The sequence below is a fragment of the Syngnathus leptorhynchus genome, chromosome 1 (assembly GCF_054491065.1).
Source record: "Syngnathus leptorhynchus isolate UIUO chromosome 1, UIUO_Slep, whole genome shotgun sequence".
Taxonomy (NCBI): Eukaryota; Metazoa; Chordata; class Actinopteri; order Syngnathiformes; family Syngnathidae; genus Syngnathus; species Syngnathus leptorhynchus.
The window spans coordinates 5,781,291-5,799,807 of NC_141195.1; the positions used below are offsets into that span (position 1 = coordinate 5,781,291).

Sequence of the window (18,517 nt, forward strand, 5' to 3'; positions counted from 1 at the left end):
CATTTTCGTAGTCGGCCGTCGTTAGAAATGGGGGCTTGTGCTGTTGTGGCACATTTATTTATACATTTATTGATCATATACGATTGTATTGATATTATATATTATTTATATACCTTTATTTGTTATTTTACACTGCCTACGCCACAACTTAGACCTGCTTTCATCTGGTCTCCAGGCTAGTCTACTTTCTGTTACTGACTTATCAGGTATGCCGCAGGCGTGGATTAGAAAATACCCTTGGTCCACCACAACACCTAGCTCGCAGCGTGACCTGCCAATAGGAGTAAACTAGACTTATGTTGCATGTTATTATGCACGCTTGCTCCATTTTGCTCCTCTTATTTGTCTATTTATTTATTGCTTATTTATTCATCGCTCTTGTCTATTCGTTTTTACTCTTTGTGCTATTTGCTTGTATGTGTCGTGTAATGTGTCTAGTCACCGTGGGACGGTGGGAAACGTAATTTCGATCTCTTTGTGTGTCTTAACGTGGAGAAATTGACAATAAAGCAGACTTTGAAGTTTTTACGTCGAACACGTCTGTCCACAAAAACAGTATTTCAAAGGACAACAAAAGGCATTCGAATTTAATCACTTCAGGCTAATGTGATAACTTTGGCGAGGGGGGGGGGTTATTTGAGCGTTCATGGCAAGGAGCAGTGTTCCATGTTTGTTTGATGCAACCAATAATAAAAGCCAATTATAATTATCAGTGATAATTTATTCATACAAACATTCATCAAACTTACAAGAAAAAAAAATACATCTTTGAACACGCCCTCGTCCTCAAGCATGCTGCTGTCTGTATGACTTATCATTGGTAACTTCAGACAATAACACATTGCACTTGACAAGTCACTACCCATTTTTATCTCTTTTTGGCATGCTTCGCTGTTAGCTGGTTTTGTCAAAGTTCACCCTGGTTTTCGGGTTCACAAGATGCAGCCGCGTTGAAGATGCTCACCAGTCTTAAAAACTAACACTCTCAGAGTCAATTAGCCCTTCGGAACGCAACTGTAGGAAGAAACACATGCGCACACGCACGTACACACAAGCCTGAAGAGGTCATGTTACTCAGTGCATAGATCAGCCAGTTCAGTGCTGCGAAATATGCAGCAAAAAAAAAAAAAAGACACCACCACCATTGTTGTCGTGTCTGTTCTTAAGTCGCGACGGGATTGACGATGTTTGCATCCATCCAAAGAAATCAACGATCCAGAATAGTATTCAACACAAACACAAATGTGAGGGCTATTTAATCATTTTGCCAAATGTTTTTTCCTTCTCAACATTCATCAAATACATTCAAATCAAAAAGATATTGTGCAAGCGCTATAAAATGAAAATGGGCATGATTCGACTTTTTTCAAGAATGCGTTGCAGTTCATAAAAACTGCAGTCCGGTGATATTATGGATAAAATGATTCTGTCGATAGGTTATGGTGATAAATCACGCAATTCCCGAGCTTATAAGATGGAGATATGATTAGAATAGGTGTCAACTATAAAACAGCATATACGTTAAGGAAAATAATTCAAAGGCAGCACGGTGAAGCGCGTGTTTACATCAAAGGTTGTGAGTTTGAATCTTAGATTTCACTGTGTGAATATTCTCTGTATATTCTGGCTTTCTCACAAAAAGATACATGAGTTTAATTGAATGGTCCAGACAAAAAAAGGTGGTTGTCCAAATTGTCTCAACATTGGATCAAAAGCCTATGGCTCTCATTTAGTAATATTTCCTCACCAAAAATGGATTTTAGTCAATGAATATTACTTTGATATTTAACTTAATTCGATACAGCGAAACAAAGTTTGGGTTCAATCATCCCACACTAGCTTTTCCAGTTTACCTCTGATGAAAACCAGTGTGAGGCATCCTAAAGAGTATAGAATATAACTTCTGTAAAAATTTTATTCTAGCAGGAATTCAAACGTGGCTAAAAAACACAGATACGAACTGTGTGAAGCGGCTCAGTAGAGTCGGCGAGTGGACATGACATCCTCTAGTGGAGGATCATTGCAGTGCATTCTATTTCAGAAACTATTGCTTCGGTTTTAATGGGTGACCGATTGGGTAGGTGTGGGTGCGTGTGTGTATAATTACACTATCTGGCTTGAGCTTTTCATATTTTCTGGAGTCTATGTGTATTAAAAAAAAATAAGACATGCGTTTTATGTAATGACCACATTATTTTTCTTTGTTAAAGGGAAACTTTTCCGAAACCCAAGCAATCGATACATTGGGCCATCAGAGCGGAAACCGGAGAATAAATTGGCAAAATAAATGGCTTTTCCTCGAAGGTTTCTCTTTCACCTTGAACTCACACTCACAAGAATACACACCCAATTTGACAAATACACGTAACTTTGCGGTCCGACTACTAAATTGTATGGAAAAAAAAAAAAAAGTTATCACTCAAAAGACTCAATTGCGCTACTTTTTAACTTAGCATTCACGTGAACATACAGTGGTGGTGGGATGTCGGTGGATCCGACGTCAGAGACCTCTGCTGCTCAAGAGTGCCGCTGCAGGGGTACAGTTGCTTTGCATAAATTGATTACAGACTTTCCTGCAGCAACTGATAGAAGAACCTCTTCCTTCTCTCATCCACGTGGTAGGCTCCAGAGGCGTTTATTACTGCAGCTTCTCTAGAACTAGTCCCAAGATTCATGAGTGACCAAACGGGGAAGGCTCCTGTAAACCCTGTAAGGAGAAAGAACAAGTTAGGCAACATCAAGTGTACAGACCAAGGATTTTTTGTTACAATGTCACAACTGAGCTCGTGCAGACTTGTCAAGCCAAAATGTGGGCTCAGGCTGTTGGAGGGGAACATTTGGTTTTAATTTAATCCCACTTGAAACCTGAAGCATAAAGTGGACATTTCTGGTGATGAAAAAAAAAATAAAAAATGAAATTGACCATATGTGACATATGGCATTTCTGTCAGACAGTCTGACAATCTGGAAATCCAAAATATCCTTGTGGGCCTTGTGTCACCTTACCTGGTTATAAGTGACTATTGACAGATTGTTTTGTAGGCTGTTTGCTACTATGTCCACAGAGTTGTGTGAAAGTCCATTTTGATCTGGCTGCAACTGGTTCGGGCTCCCCTGCCAGTGTTCCTCTGAGACTTTATGGCTGCCATCGTGGTGGAGGTCGCTGTTGCCGTTGGGCCATTTGCTTTTCTCCGGTGAGGCGAAGGGGTTGTAATTTCCCTCGACGTTGCGATGAGGTTGGGTGTTGAACTCCGCTTGGAAAGACGAAAGCTGCTGTGTGACACCGAGAAGGCCGCCGACCTCCACGCTCAGGATCACCCAAATAATATCTGTTCCAAAAAAAACAGAGTGGATTAGCCTGATTGGTGCCTTGCAACAGTGGCTATGTACGTATATTGTTTGGTCACGCCTACCTCCATAGTAAAGTCCCGTTGCTGTACACATTCTCCAAAGGCCCTGGTACATACCAGGAGAGGCTGGGCTATGCATATGCACACTCACATCCGTCATTTCCTGAGGGGCTAGAGACCGGACCGTTATCATGTTTACATGACCAAACTGATCTCCTTCAACATACTTCAGGCAAACCCCAGGAGGCCAAGACTCTGCACCTAGAAGACGGGCAAGAATGAATGTGGCGCTATTTAACTCGATGTAACAAATTGGACAAAAAGGGGGAAACCCCCCCCAAATTACTCTCAATCATCTTTAAAAAGATTTTACACCTGCATGTGTTGGACTGTTGTGTGGGATTTACCTGTGTTCTGTATCCTCCAGGTCTTGGTGAAACGTGTGTCAGGCGGAACTGATTCCCCTTCACCAATAGTCACATCTTTCACAAGTGACATGCAGGGCGCACTGATATTCGGACTCTCAAAGTCATAGTAGGCTCCAATGGCTGCTTGTAAATTCCTGAAAAAGACAGACGACACCCAGGAGGTAGTCACACAACATTGATTAGCACGACCGTTTTTTATATTTAATAGCTATAAATTATAAAGACTTCTAGAGGCTTGACTGCTATTGTCATTAGGTGTGAACATGACTATTACATTAAATGTTACGAGCCAGTGAGATGTCACACATTTGGTGATGACCAGGAAAATATATTTTTGACACATCACAAAAGAAAGAAAGAATCATAGAAATGTCCTCAACTGGTGTATTTGTGTTACTATAGAGCACTACAATTGTTTCCCCCCCACCAACACATTTCTTTGCCTTCTTTTTGGGTGGTGACTCGAGTTATTTTTGCTCAATATTTTGATATAAATGTGTCTGCAACAAGGAGTAGGTGACAAATCAGATATTTTCTCATAATTTAGTTTTAACAGATGTGAAAGGAAGCAAATCCTCAGCATACAGTAGACGTCGGCGTCAGTGCAACGTTAACTTCTGACAGTCAAAAGGAATTAATTGAAATTAACTTTCAAGCCCACTAAATGTGTGAGTGGGTGTTTCACGTGACGCGCTCGTCATCCATAAACCAGCAGATCTTATTTTTAGCAAACTGGTTGCAAGGAGCGCTTACAACGTTGTCACGTGACTTACGCTAGCTCACAGCCGAATGTTGACACGACAGTGTAATAATATTTGTCTTCAAAGCAAAGTACAGTCCACCTTCATTCCTACATTGTGTAAATTGTAAGCATAGATTGTTACGTTAACATCTATCAACATGGAATGACAATTGGTCCAGGCTTGCTACACGTTTCAGTTTGGCTGCCAGGTTACATAACACAGGACTCATGAGCAACTATCCTTACGTGGATTAAATGGTGTGTTTCTCAGAACCTACGCAAAATTGGCATCTCGGGGAAGATATAGTAGATAGTTATTGCGTTCAGTTTAGCAAGTTTAACATTGGTGGCAAATGTAATGATAGCCGTGGAAACCAATACATGAGGAAAACTACATGTATTCATTCTGCTAATGGCGTAACTTTGTATTGTGACTATATAGTATCTAAATCCCTTTCAAAGTTAGCGTCAGCAATTTGTCTTTCATACATGCTTGTTCATTATAACATTATAGCATTCGATCTAACACACGCTACATTGATCCCAAAAAAATATTCCCCGAGTATAAATATTATCTTCCATCCGCGAAAGTAATGTTAGCTGGCAAACGTGCAATAGCTAACACGAAGTCCTAGCGACAGGCCAGTTCAGTCCCCGAGCTCACCAGTTGGTCATGTCCAGAAAGAAGGCGCATCCGGCGGGGTTTAGCTGAAAGCCGAGCAGCCTCTGGAACTCCGAGATGAGGATGTCTTTGTCCGTTGTGCCCATGCAGCTAAATTTCTGCGTGAGCTCCTGGTCTACGTCCAGGTCCATACCCTCCATCGTCACTTCGCCTCTAGAAAATGAAATTCAAAAAAGAAACTCCTTTTACAGAGACAGGCCTGCTTTTGCCATAACAAAACTGTGAACAACAGAGCCCACTGCGCATGTCACAATCGCAACGCTCACCTCTGACACCGCCGAGGCCATGTGACTGGGAAATACAACGTACCAGGCAAATAATAATAATAATAATAATAATAATAATAATAATAATAATAATAATAATAATAATAATAGAAATATATGAATAATCAAATTAAAAACACGTATGTACCTACATGGACACAAGCACCCATACTTTTCTGCTGTAAAACCTTTTGTTGGAAGCTACCTACCTTTCATGTGAACAAATGTATTTGAACAGATATTATTAATAAATTAACTCAATTGAATGACATTTAATATTTGGTGGCATAACGTACTTCAAATTTTTCTACCAAAAGAAATCATGAGCATGATGTGTGTTTTTATGATATAAAATGTGTTATTTACACACATAAAAATCATTAATGATTAAGATATAATTTAAAATGTGTTATTTCAACCCTTTGCAAAAAAAAATCCAGCTTCCGGTTTTAACCGAATACGTACTGTTTACCTATACGTCCATATTGTCCCGACAGATGACGCTATTGCTTCTTCAGTGCGGTTTATGGTGGCGAGCGCGAGAAAAAAAGGAGAGATAGAGCGAGAGAGAAAGAGAGAGAGAGAAAGAGAGAGAGAAAGAGAGAGGGTGCATGCTCTACGATGAGGCGCGAGATACTTACTAGCCTAGCAGCATCGCCATGGCTTTTAAGATAACCCCAGCCAGTGATGCATTCTCAATTGAGCGTTTTCCAAGCTAGTAAATGTGGATATAAATAGAAACCTATCGACGGAGATACGGTACGACCACAGCAGCCTCAGCAATGGCCGGGATTATCAAAAAGCAAATTCTGAAACATTTGTCAAGGTAAGTGTCATCTCGGGTAGCCTGTTAGCCTTGCAGGATGCTGGCTGGCGGCGTCAACAATCACAATTAAATGGTTCGCATCGGCAGTTAATGTGGACCTCGTTTTTTTTTTTTTTGTCAAACGTGTTTAAAACGTTTGCTTGCAGAATATCAGATGAGCATTGAAATTAGAATTATGCGTAAGAAGGCTTGATCTTGCACATTCTTTATGAAACTTGAAAGCCCGTCTTTTGAATCTTCCACAACACCTGCATACAAAATCGATTGAATAAATTTTGGTACAATCACAGTTCTTCACTACATTTTTTTTAAAGTATGTTGACAATGGTTGGTGGTACTGCAGGATTTATAGAGCTAACTGTATAGTCGAAAAGCCTAGAAATAAATAAACGTGACATATTTAAGAAAGAATTACAAATTCTTAATTTGCACTGATGCCATATTTAGTTTTTTGTTTGATCCCTAATTAGATACCTAAGTAATATTTAGGTAAAGACATCATCCAACAATTGCATTAATGTAGGATAATAATGTGGCTGTACTCATTTCTAGCGGTTTGCCATGTATTCAAAGCCAGTCCAGCATATAGCAGTCCCATTAAGTATTTCAAAACAGATCCTCTGTACATTGTTTAAGATCAATTTTAGTGCTGTTTAATTTTCGGGCCAACAGTTTTACAGTGCCTCTTTTGTTTTCTAGCAGGATAAACTCTTGAATATTTGAACTCATTGGAAGCATGTTAATTTTAACGCTAATCTTAACGATTAATTTAAATGACCAGAGCCGCTATAGTTTTTGAACTAATATTGTTTTTAATTCCAGCAAATCATTTTTTTTTTATTCTAAGATGTCGAAGTACCAGTGTAAACAAAACCTTATTTTTGTCTGACATTTGAAGTTTGCTGTTGACCAAGTGTTCAACTGGTCTGTCAGGTCTGTCAGGCAGGTCACTCACTGTGTTGACTAATAATTTTGCACAATTCTCTGAAATGTCACGTTGATGCGTCAGAATCCTGCTTTGTGTGTGAACTGTACAGATTGTTGCCTGATTGCTGTTGTGTTGCATTCTCCTTTTAATTTGATCTTATTATTTTATTGGTTCTAGTTAACCAAGCTGTCTAAATATAAAATTGGAGTGTTTCTTTGGTGTTCCAAAAAAAAAATCCTAAAATATATTGTTGAGATTTTTTCCCCCCTAAATCTGGGACCTGATATTGTCAGATAAAAAATAACTATTGTCTTTGGTCTGTTTCTTCTTCTTAGGTTTACCAAGAATCTGTCCCCAGACAAGATCAACCTGAGTACCTTGAAGGGGGAAGGGCAGTTGTCCAATCTTGAGCTTGATGAAGAGGTTCTGCAGAACATGCTGGACCTGCCTACCTGGCTGGCCGTCACACGTGTCTACTGCAACAAAGCCGCGATCAGGGTGAGTCACTTTCAAAACAAGACAAGCTGACAGCTCTACTGGTTTGACCTATGAGAGCACCTTCTTCATTGGTTGGTAACTTGATTCCATGACGTCTATAAATCACGATCAAATGATCAAAGTAGTGCAATGTATGTCATTATTTGCTACTTAATTGGATTTAACATGTCGAACTGGATTTAACTGTTGATGTGCGCACTGTTATCGTGTGATTAGAAAATATGCTTGCGTCATGCCTACTGAATACAAAGAAGTGTAGAATGCTGCACAAAAATATTTTGTGACAACCTTGACTGACTTTGACTGACTGCTGTCTTTGCAGATACAATGGACTAAATTGAAAACAAGCCCCATCTGCCTGGTAAGAGGTTCCCTCTATTTTCCAGGATCTAGTTTTCATTGCAAAGGTTCTTTCCTATCTTAAGTGAACTTTTTTTTTTTTTTTAAATAAAAATGCTCAATTCTACTCACTTTTCCTCTTTTGTGCAGTTCCTGGATAAAGTGGAGGTAGAAATGAGGACATGCGAGGAGCCACGTCCTCCCAATGGCCCCTCTCCTATCGCCATCACAGCGGGCCAGAGGTAAGCCTGCAGAGATCCTGCTGAAATTCAGCACATTACCTCACCTTTGCCCGCCACTCTTCACAGCGAGTACGGCTTTGCCGAGAAAGTAGTGGAGGGCATGTCTGTTAGGATCAACTCCATCACCATCAAAGTGCACGCTCGAGCTTTCCATGCCTCTTTTGAGCTGTGGCAGCTGCAAGGCAATAGCCTCAACCCCAAATGGCAACGCAGTGACCTCCGCTTCACTCGCATCACAGACCCAAAGAGAGGAGAGGTACCAGTGCAAGGATTTAATCAAATCTTTTTCCCCATCAACGTCCGTCGTGTTTGCTGTGTGTGATGCGGACCCATCCGTTCATTCATTTGTTCACTTATTTATTGATAATTTTTGTTTTCTGCAGGTGTTGACCTTCAAGGAAATTAACTGGCAGACTTTGAGGATCGAGGCAGACGCCATCGAGAGTGATGACCAGGATTTGGGTAGCACCCCGTTGCGCCTCATCACTAACCAGGGACGCATTCGCATTGCTCTAAAACGCCGAGTGAGACCTTTTCCACTTTATTTGAATTGTTATCTTTTCAAATAATTTTCACATGAGGTCAAAGAAAACGTGTGCACAAAACAAGATACATTATTCTGTAGTTTTTATTTATATGAATGTGAGGATAAAAGTTGGCGGTTTTGGCATGAAAGCGCCTGAAAAGTATCATCACGGCCAAATGTTTCATTGTCCCATCCAGATAAAGGACTGCAACGTGTTGGCCTCCAAGTTGCTTTTCATTCTGGATGACTTGTTGTGGGTACTGACCGACTCTCAGCTCAAAGCCATTATCCGCTACGCCAAGTCGCTCAGCGAGGCCATGGAGAAATCTGCTCAGCAGAGGAAGAGCATGACTGCAGAATCCCTGCAGGTCCTGTTGCCTATTGTGACCTCGTCAAGTTGACCTTTCAAAGTCCTGATTTTTATTTGATTTAGTTAGTTTTTAGTTTTAATCTGAAAACACATCTCAAAGATTGCATTCCTTATTCAAGAACGTAAACACGTTTAACTTCAAATATGAGCCCAAAACGACTTTTTATTTGAAAATATTGACAATGAGCTTTATTGTATTGTAGACTGCTCCGCCATCACCCGGGCTCCACAACCTTTGGACCCAGTCAACACCCGCTCATATTGGCTCACCCAACAACATGAGTCAATATTTTGATCGCTTTGATGTGAAGGAATCTTCTTACCACACTTTCATTTCCCGCTTGGACCTTCATGTATGCAACGACAGTTCCTCTGTAGCCGAAGGTACGTTAGGCAGACTTGGGTTAACAGAATCACTTTTAACTGCTACAATATATTGACAGATCTAGAAGAACCTCCGGGTATGCAGGGTGCAATGCAGTTGACCTTCAGGAAGTTGGGTTTCGACTACTATCCCGTTCACCGGCAGGGTAAGTGCGACGAGCCCTTATTTTATTTTTAAACTCACTTCACTCGTTTTTGGTTTCTACGTTTAACTGGCGCTTACCGCTCCTCCTCCACAGCCGACGGATGTCGACACTGGGAACGCCACAGCGGAGCTATGGAAGCTCAGGCGCAGTGGGCTGGCAAACTGCTACACGACTACCAGATGAGAGCAGAGTCGTTTGGGTTTCCGGGTCCGTGTACCGAGGCACCCGAGCCACACGTCGATTCCCCCGTAAGGACGCCTCGAGGTATGCATTCGGAATTCATTTCACGCACTGGATGATACACATTGTAACCAACGTTTTTTTTCTTCTTCTTACAATCGATTATTCCATCGATTAGTCACGTAAACATAACTCCACGATTGTTCGGTGGCGACTTAAGGAGGACTTAAAACAAACGAAAGGTCACACTCATTTATTTTGTCTCTTGTAGTCAAGTGGTGCGCTTTCTTATTTCAGATGGAACAACAAGCCCAAAGTCAAATCTCTCTGACAAAGAACAGTCAGCCAGAAACAACTCCAGCGCGAGTCCTTTGAGCTCAACTCTGAAGAGTTTGCGGTCGAGCTGCATGGTGGTTCGGATAGACGACGTTGACATTCACCAGGCATGATTTTATCATTCCCTCATTTGATTTGCCTGTTTACTGTCATGCTCTGCAAGCAGGTTGCTATTTATACAAGCTAAAAAGTAGAGCAAATATTTTTTGGGGTGTGTCAAATTTCCATTTATTCAGGTCAGTTTGGTCACATGCAATATTACTGTCATACTTTAAAAATGTTTTTCCGTTTCATACAAAACAACAAAAAATAAGCTTTAATTTATAAAAAGGTACTAGACTGAATTTGTTTGTTTATTCCAAGTGTGGTTCAATTGTCATTTTCAGGGTTATTTAAAGGAGCTTTTAGTTCCTCTTTGGAGTGAGTGAGACCCTCAAGGCGAATTGTTTTTGGCTTTTTTTTTGTTTTTTTCTAAAGAATAAAAGATTCATGTTTTCTCTTCCTCACTCTCAACATGTTTTTTAGAAATTGGTTGCATTTGCCTAAAATTCTTATGATTATATTTTTCATTCAGGTGTCTACAAAGAGCCGTCAAAACAAGAAAACCCAGCCTCTGTTGTCATGTAATCGTAAAGTTTTGCATCTGCCAGATAGTGTACCAGCAGTTCACCTGCAGTTTACTGAATACTACTTTCCCAACAACCCCAGTTTCTCAGGTAACTGACTTGATTTCTTTGTATTTTATTCAGCTGTAACACAAAATCAGATGAGGTAGTACTGAAATGTCTAGCATGAATGAAATCTACAATGTATTTGCATCAATGTACGTTTCTTTCTTTCTTTCTTTCATTTCATGGTACTTTAACTTTCTCTTGAGAAATTTGAACTAGACTTGAATTGAAATCTCCTTTTATACTTGCAGTGCCAACCTCGAACTTGTACGGCCAGGTGAATGGCCTCCAGCTGTGTGTTGACCCAGAAAGTGTCTTGTGGATTAATCTGTTTTCAAGAGGGCTGCTACACACTCTGGACCAGGTCAAAGCTTTCTACCATTTGCAAGACAGCAGCAAAGCAGACGAGCATGTTGACATCCGTCTGGATGCAGCTCAGCTCAAGGTGAGTTGTGATGTTCTTTCAAAAAAAAAAAAAAATAGGCTGAATGTTTTTTTTGTTTTTTGTTGCTGCTTTCCTTAGGTGGTGATTCCCTTAGATTCTTCTATATTGGACCATCCAGAGCGTCCTCGGTCCCTTTCTGTGACTGTACCTCAGATGGCTCTCAGCAACACCCGCCACTGTCCCCACGGCTCCAAAGCTGACCTCAGCATGACCTGTGACACCTTTGCAAGCTGTTCCTTCTTCCAGCCCGAGCCACCATGTTCTTACCCCAGAGACCGTAGTGCCTTCTGCGCCATCCCCTCCCTTTTCTTTCAGCACTCCCAAGAGTCGGCGGCGCCTTCACCGACCGTTCCGAAAAAACTGCGATCCCAAGACGTCTGGTCCCTAAGCCTGTCCCGTGTCGCGCTAGGTTTCGACGGAACACGAAGACTCCCTAAAGGCAAAACGCACCCTTTTGTGGAGCCCTTCGCTATGTCCGTATGGATGTGCAAGCCCGCTGCCTGGTTCGGGGGTTCATCGCATTACTCCACCAGCCCAAGCGAGGGCCATCGGCTCCCTTCTGAACAACTTGCCCACAGAGATGCCCCGCTTGCTTACGTCCACGTCATTGCTCACGTCATCACGCCGGTCAAGATGTGGCTCAACCACTACCAATATGTTGCCTTGCTGAGAATGAAGGACGCCATGGCGCGTTTGGGAGTGGAATTAAGTCGGGATCTAAAGGACATTAAGCAGAGTCGTGAGCAAAAGTCAAAACCGACCACGGTTTGTCTTGCCCTGCTTTTGGACACAGTGGAGGTGGGTCTCCTCTTACCACCAGCCGGCACGGACCACGAGGAAGAAGTCCCCCACACTCCAGAGACTGACAGCCCCAGTCTGACGGACTCTGACATCTCCCCTACGCATCATTCCACAGATTTGATCCCAGAGGACAGCGGTCTAGAAAACGGCGTGTGCTCCCTCAGCACAGGCCACGCTCACGATGATCAAGATGGAACAGTGGAGGAGGCTTGTGAGGCTGTAGAAGAGGCACTGGATTGTGATGTCTCAACCCTCCTTGAGGACACCCCAGTCCTTTCACCTCAGTTCTCACCCGGAAACTCCCCAAGGCTCTCCAGGGAGCCTTCCACCTTCAGCCTGGAGGGAGAACTATCAAGCGCCATCAATGTCACCAAAGATGTGACCAAAGATGCCATCAGTGCCTCGCTGGACTTAACCAAAGGCGCCTTTTCAAAAACAAGAGACGCCTTTAGCATATTGAGCCGTGGCTCCGGGATGAGCAAACTGTTCAGTCCGCAGACCAAGTAAGTGTGATTGCTTTCCCGCTGAGCTGTTGTCAGTTTAATCGGGCGTTTCCGCATCGCAGGCTGACGCTCTTAACGGATGGGTGTGTGTTTGACAGGGAACAAGTCCAACATCCAGAGGAGCCTTCCCCCTCCCTGGTGTCCAGCCTACGGCACCAAATGATGAAGCAGTCGCCTTCCCAGCATTCTCTTGACAGTGCCATCTTGGATGGCAGTCTGCCAGATGAAAACCTGTCTGTGGGAAGTGACGCCAGCGACAATTTTGTCGTTCTCATGGATTCAGGTACTCGCAATGGTTACACTACCACATACATCCAGATACGTGCGCGAGCGAGTTGGCTCTCATTAGTGCACGTCGAAACCTTTTTGTAAATCGGGCCTTCAGCATGTTGTTTGATGTTTCTAGAGTCCGGCGTCGATTCCGCACGTGCCAGTGTCAATCCTTCAGGCAGCCCTGCTCTTGGCACAGAGGGAGGCTCATCAGCTGATCTCAGCAGCTCCCTGTCATTCAGTACAGAGGACATGTCTGCGGATATGGTTGGTGTTTATATTCAGGGCTTACACATTTATGGAAATTGCTCAACAGATTTTATTTTCACAAGTAATTTATTCCTGTTCTTTTTTTTTTTTTTCTCACGTTCCTTGTAGGCCTCTGTGTTGTTACTTATTCTAAACGGGACATCCTGCACTGTGGAAATAAAGGGAGAGGACCAAGTTATTGCTGTACAAGCCCAGAATCTAAGCTCAGTACAGATGGGTAACGTCAGGGTTTTAGACCTGCTGGCTGGTGTCATTCAAGGTAACTTGAACTGCTAACAACATACAACGTGTACGGATCACCTTGCCTTAAACTTTTCCTTTGTGCAGCTCCTGCCCACAAATTGAATGGGCAAGGTAGCAGAGGCTCACCCGCAGTCCGTATGCGAGCAGAAAGTGGTCCATCTGCGGCACGAAGCGCTGAAACGAGCGAGTCTTTGGCTTCGCTGGATGTCAGAGTGCAAGATTGTCACGTCGAGCTGTTAACCTCCACCGTAGCAAACATCGGACCTTTTCTGGAGGATGAATTTAGCGCGGATGGTCAGCCGATGAACGTACACGTCAGCAACGTAACCATTACAATTAAGGTACGCCATTGAAGTCATTTTTTTTATTTCGAAATGTTTCCGCATCAGCACGGATCGAATGAAAAGGCTGTAAGGCAATCTTTAATTGATCGTCGCGCTCTTGTTTTTCTTTTTAATAGGACGATAGCCCAAGAATTTACCCAACAGCTCCTCAGCCAACTTCAGCCACATTTGTTGTAGATCAGCTGCTTCTCAAACGCGGCGAAGATGGAATCATGAGGCTCAAAGGTGGGCATGTTATATACTACAGCAAAGGTTTTGCTGATTTTGACTTTTTTTCTTTTTTTTTTTTCTTTTGTAGCTGAAGGTCTGGATAGTCCAAAATATTCCTGCTCTGGTAAAGAGCAGAGTGAGGTAAGCCATTTCCATGCTGGCACAACCATACACATAGACCAGTTGTGAAATCTAATGAGTCAAAGCAAAATGTCTTATTTTGATTCAACACAAAAGATAACAGAAATTGAGAATTGTTACGTCTGAGAGGCTGAAATCAAACGATGTGGACAATGTCAGTTGAACGTAACCACTCTGCTTAAATGTAGGATTACTAATCTCGTAACGGTGCCATTACAGAAGCAAAACCTGCAGTCTGAGCTTTCCGATGCCCAGATGGCCCTCACGCAGGCCCTCAGCGACCGAGATCGCCTCCTTCTGGAGATAAAGAAGTATGACCCTGAGTTTAGCCTCTGAGCTTTCATGCCTCTGTGCTGATCTTGTCGAAGAACACCGTCAAGAGGCCACTACTACTCTTTCCAAGCACATTTGGAAAGTCGAGCTGATTATATGATGACGCTGCAATAATTAGGCAGTGCAATTAGCCTACAAAAGTGGAACGTGGTCCGATAACTAGCTGCTCATATGATGACGCTGCAATAATTAGGCAGTGCAATTACCCGACTAAAATGGGACATGGTTCGATAACTGGTAGGATGGTAATTATCTGGACAATGACCGTTTTTTTTTGTTTTTGTTTTTTTGACTCAGTGGATTTGAAATAGAACTTTCAAATTTTGACTTTTGAAGAATTTTAAATTGATTGCATTGCAAAGCTTTGTGCGGTACATGAATCAGTTATGATGATTGCTATTAAAGCTAACGTTTAACTATATTTTTTTTATTGAATAATTTCAAATCCATTGTGACATTCGATTGAGGAAATGTATTGTCCAAATAATTCCTAGCCAAGTACACTACGCACTGTACTCTTATCAGACAGTGATTCAATTGTTTTCTACCCACACGAACAGTAAACTCATTGTATGTTTTTTGTATTTGTCATGCAGCATGCTCCGTTAGATACCATCAAGCTTTAAATTCTTTCCACTTGATAGTTTGTGGTGTGGATATTAAAGTTGATCGCGTGTCAAATACACACTAATCGCATGACTTGGTACTGTAGTTTGTACAATAGAACTATTTATAAAATTATAATGTAGCATCTCAAGTCGAATACAACAAAACAGTAACAGTTTTTTTTTTAAAGCATAATACATTGGCATATGCAAGTCAAAGTTCACCTTGTTGCCATCTTCACAGTTTATTATTTCCGTGCAGTGTTGTAAAGGTTAAGAAAAGTATTGTATTTTGATTTCAGCGCCTTTGCAGCTTGTAAGGAAACAAGCTGCTAGTGTTACTACCTGTGGACACTTGACGGTGACAGCACACCGAGCTGGTTTGTTTACTCGTATGCGCCGCGTAGGACGTATCGACCCAATTTCTTTGGTTCACTAACACTGCACAGTATTTTTGGAACCATACAATTGGAAGATGTCTTTGCGGTCCTAATTATGCATGCTCATGCAGTGTCATGTAAAGCACTTTTCTGAACATTCAATATTCCTGTGAATTACAATTGACGTATTAGACCAAACGCTTGCGTTTTCTATTTAATGCAGAATAATGATGTCGCCATTCATTGTAACACAAATATGTTATTCATTACATGAATGCTTTATTGAAAATGTTGATATCTTCTCTGTTGTCATATGTGGTACGATATTTTTGACTCCTATTTATTGCCTTTGGAGAGGTGTGCAATTTCTAGACCTCTCAGGTCACTTGATCATCTCGGCCCACAAGGCAGACCTCTTGTGGTTCTAACTCGCCAATGCACTCCTGTCAAGGTTAACTCCGCTGCCTTCCAGTAGTGGATGTAAAGAGGAATGTTACATTTCTAAGCAATAGAATGATCAAGAACATGTAAATGTAGATTATCTCTGCCCTCCAAAGTAAATGTGTAGTGCAGAAACGAGTGGCCCACTAAAGAGGATTTCTTTGTGTGTTTTCTCTCTAATGCATGAACTTCCAAATATCAAGGTGTTGTTTCGTTTACACTTGTGTGAGTAAAACCACTAAATTTTTCACTCACTTTGACAAAGTAGCAAGAGGTCAGAGGTGCAAGTGTTTTGAACCCTGCGGACATTACTTGTGTAGAATATTACAATTTATGTCTTTATCACTTAAGACTAATATGAAATTGGTTCTGTGAACCATTAGTGAGTGTAAAGTATTTTAACAAAATAAATGAACACTTGCTAAACACATGAAAGTTGTGCTTCTGTGGTATTATTGGACGCAGTCCTCACTCGGTCAAGAGCCAAGTTGTTGGTTTTTTTTTTATGCTGGATTTTGCAATTCATTTAAAGCTTCAATAAAAAGGACAAATGGTCATGTTCTTTTCAATAATAAAATTTACTGTATTTACAATGATACTTTATCAGTACAACGTCATACAAACTGAAGTGAATGTTTCATCAAACCTTTATACTGACAGAACAAAGGCTGCTGCTTCTATTTCATAGTCCTTGATCAAAGTTCCTTCAGCAGAATGCACACTGATCTTGAAGTCTGCTCATCCAGTGGTAAGTAGTCAGACCTTTGTATGGGTTCTTTGAAATCATGGTGCCTCTTTCGTAGTGGGTGGGGCCAGTGTATTTATCACTGAATTTAAAGCTGTGCTCCTCAGTGAAACACAATGTGTTTGTACTTGGTGTTGGGAATCTGATTGCGACTCTTGAGCCTCCTCACTGCCTCCCTCATGTGTTTGGGCTGAAGAGGTGGTGTGTCTCCCCACTTCTCACAAACATCCAATGCTGTGAAAACCCAAAATATTTCAGATTACTTATTTAAATGAAAGTCTACCCAAGTGTGGTATAGATATCTTACCTTCTTCAACTATTTCCCCAGCAAAGACTTTGGAGATACCAGACATGGCAATGACCACGTTCTGGGACACTGAGGATCCCGTTATGGACTGGATCAGCTAGAAAACAAAAATGATTGATTAAAATTATTATTTATAACCACTTCAAATAAGATAAGCTTCCTGCAGGCATAAATGCCTTGTGTTCAACTCAGAAGAACCAGACTATAAAGTATGTAAATAAGATCATTATTTCAGTATATACATTTTGAGGTAGTTTGGTAGCGTCCCATCACATTTTTCTAATAATAAGAATTATGTTCCTTCGCTCAATAAAGCTTTGGAAACGCTGCACTAAGCAATAGTCAAAACTTCATACCCTCTTAATAGCAGCCTTAGGGAAAGCAGAACGCCTGTACATTTCATAACGATTCAGTTGGTCTTCAGAGAAAGATGACACCAAAACCCTTCAAAATCACACAAAGAAATGTGTTAATGGGAAGAAAAGGAATCAGGCTTGTGTTTGGTGGAAAACATCTTACTGCATCTTTTGTATTTCATCCTCATCAACCTTTTGCCGCTTCTCCTTTTTCTTTTCTGATTCCACCTTCAGTCTTTTAGACGCAGGCTGACCCGAAGTCCCTTCTTCTTCATCTTCTCCTGCTGCCGCTTCCTTTAGAGACAAGAAAACAGTGGGCAAGAATTAGTAGCCAGTCAGCTAAGTATGTAGACCTAAAGTTTAAATTGTATTTACATTTGCATCATCCTGTTTGTGCTGGTCTTGTGAGGAAGACTCCTTTGGTTCGTCTGTAGTCTTTTTAGGTGCAGGAGACGGTGTGTCCTCGGTCACCTTGGCGTCAGGCTTCTCATCTTGGCCGGCTGCTGAGTTCTCAAGTGTGCCCTCAGTTTTGATCCGCGCAGGATCAGCCATTATCACTCAATCACGACGACAGCGTCAGACGCTGCAGAATCAATGAGATTCTTAAGCCTTGTTTATCGACACACGATAGTATAAGGAATATTGCTAAAATTGCGCAAGGATCGTTTTGTTTAAATCCATGCAGTATTTGTTTAACTTTATTTAAATGCACGCGATGCTTGTTGGCTAGCTAAATAAACATGAAGAAAAAAAATCTTTACCTTTACTGTTGTCAGGTGTCAAACAAATTTCAGCGAGGCTAACGAAGGTAAGCTAACACAAACGATCGTTTTGATGGGTATCGTTATAAAGTAAACCCGGCCGGTTTATTTTCAAATTATGTTATGCTATGCATCCAAGGAAGAGTCGGGTAGTCTGGCAGTGCGTAACGTCACTTCCGGTTCCTGCTTGTACAACCTTTATTAACAAATAGCTTACAAAACAGACTGCATTTTGTCAAACCTATATTGATAAAGACCGAACTTTTGAAACTGACACAGTTGTTTAAAATTGTCATTAGCGCACCATTGTCTGCCTTTTAAATTTTGCTTTTAAAATTTTGACAATATCATGTAAGAAATAAAAAAAAAATTAAATCCTGCTGTAAAATTAATCAATAGCCATACTCTTCGTGCGTGTTTATTAAACATGGCAAAAGACAAAAACCGA

General features: G+C 41.4%; 3 protein-coding genes across 5 annotated transcripts; 1 reads left to right on the top strand and 2 right to left on the bottom strand.

Annotated features, from left to right (window-relative positions):
• Positions 1–700: 700 nt before the first annotated feature.
• LOC147061559 (protein ILRUN-like) lies at positions 701–6,241 on the bottom strand. Of its 3 annotated transcripts, none has more exons than XM_085905149.1 (6): positions 6,110–6,241; positions 5,185–5,355; positions 3,758–3,912; positions 3,414–3,611; positions 3,007–3,329; positions 701–2,707 (listed from the first exon to the last, which is right to left on the bottom strand). In XM_085905149.1, the coding sequence occupies exons 2-6, from the start codon at positions 5,340–5,342 to the stop codon at positions 2,672–2,674; spliced, it is 870 nt and encodes a 289-aa protein (XP_085761275.1). In that variant the 5' UTR covers positions 5,343–5,355; positions 6,110–6,241; the 3' UTR covers positions 701–2,671. The 3 variants fall into 3 exon arrangements, with proteins under 3 accessions (XP_085761275.1, XP_085761377.1, XP_085761511.1); XM_085905251.1 differs by lacking the exon at positions 6,110–6,241 and adding an exon at positions 5,469–5,480; XM_085905385.1 differs by lacking the exons at positions 701–2,707; positions 6,110–6,241 and adding an exon at positions 2,758–2,865 and having other exon boundaries at positions 5,185–5,457.
• bltp3a (bridge-like lipid transfer protein family member 3A) lies at positions 5,936–15,269 on the top strand. Its single transcript, XM_085901404.1, has 21 exons — positions 5,936–6,294; positions 7,558–7,720; positions 8,043–8,081; positions 8,210–8,301; positions 8,368–8,557; positions 8,685–8,825; positions 9,025–9,195; positions 9,401–9,581; positions 9,641–9,727; positions 9,821–9,991; positions 10,205–10,350; positions 10,818–10,959; positions 11,166–11,359; positions 11,438–12,663; positions 12,762–12,946; positions 13,070–13,200; positions 13,312–13,462; positions 13,531–13,787; positions 13,907–14,015; positions 14,089–14,141; positions 14,361–15,269. The coding sequence occupies exons 1-21, from the start codon at positions 6,251–6,253 to the stop codon at positions 14,475–14,477; spliced, it is 3,990 nt and encodes a 1,329-aa protein (XP_085757530.1). The 5' UTR covers positions 5,936–6,250; the 3' UTR covers positions 14,478–15,269.
• Positions 15,270–16,454: 1,185 nt separating this feature from the next.
• Positions 16,455–18,254, bottom strand: taf11 (TAF11 RNA polymerase II, TATA box binding protein (TBP)-associated factor). Its single transcript, XM_085905507.1, has 6 exons — positions 18,070–18,254; positions 17,684–17,891; positions 17,472–17,602; positions 17,309–17,396; positions 16,953–17,049; positions 16,455–16,879 (listed from the first exon to the last, which is right to left on the bottom strand). The coding sequence occupies exons 2-6, from the start codon at positions 17,858–17,860 to the stop codon at positions 16,749–16,751; spliced, it is 624 nt and encodes a 207-aa protein (XP_085761633.1). The 5' UTR covers positions 17,861–17,891; positions 18,070–18,254; the 3' UTR covers positions 16,455–16,748.
• Positions 18,255–18,517: the final 263 nt, after the last annotated feature.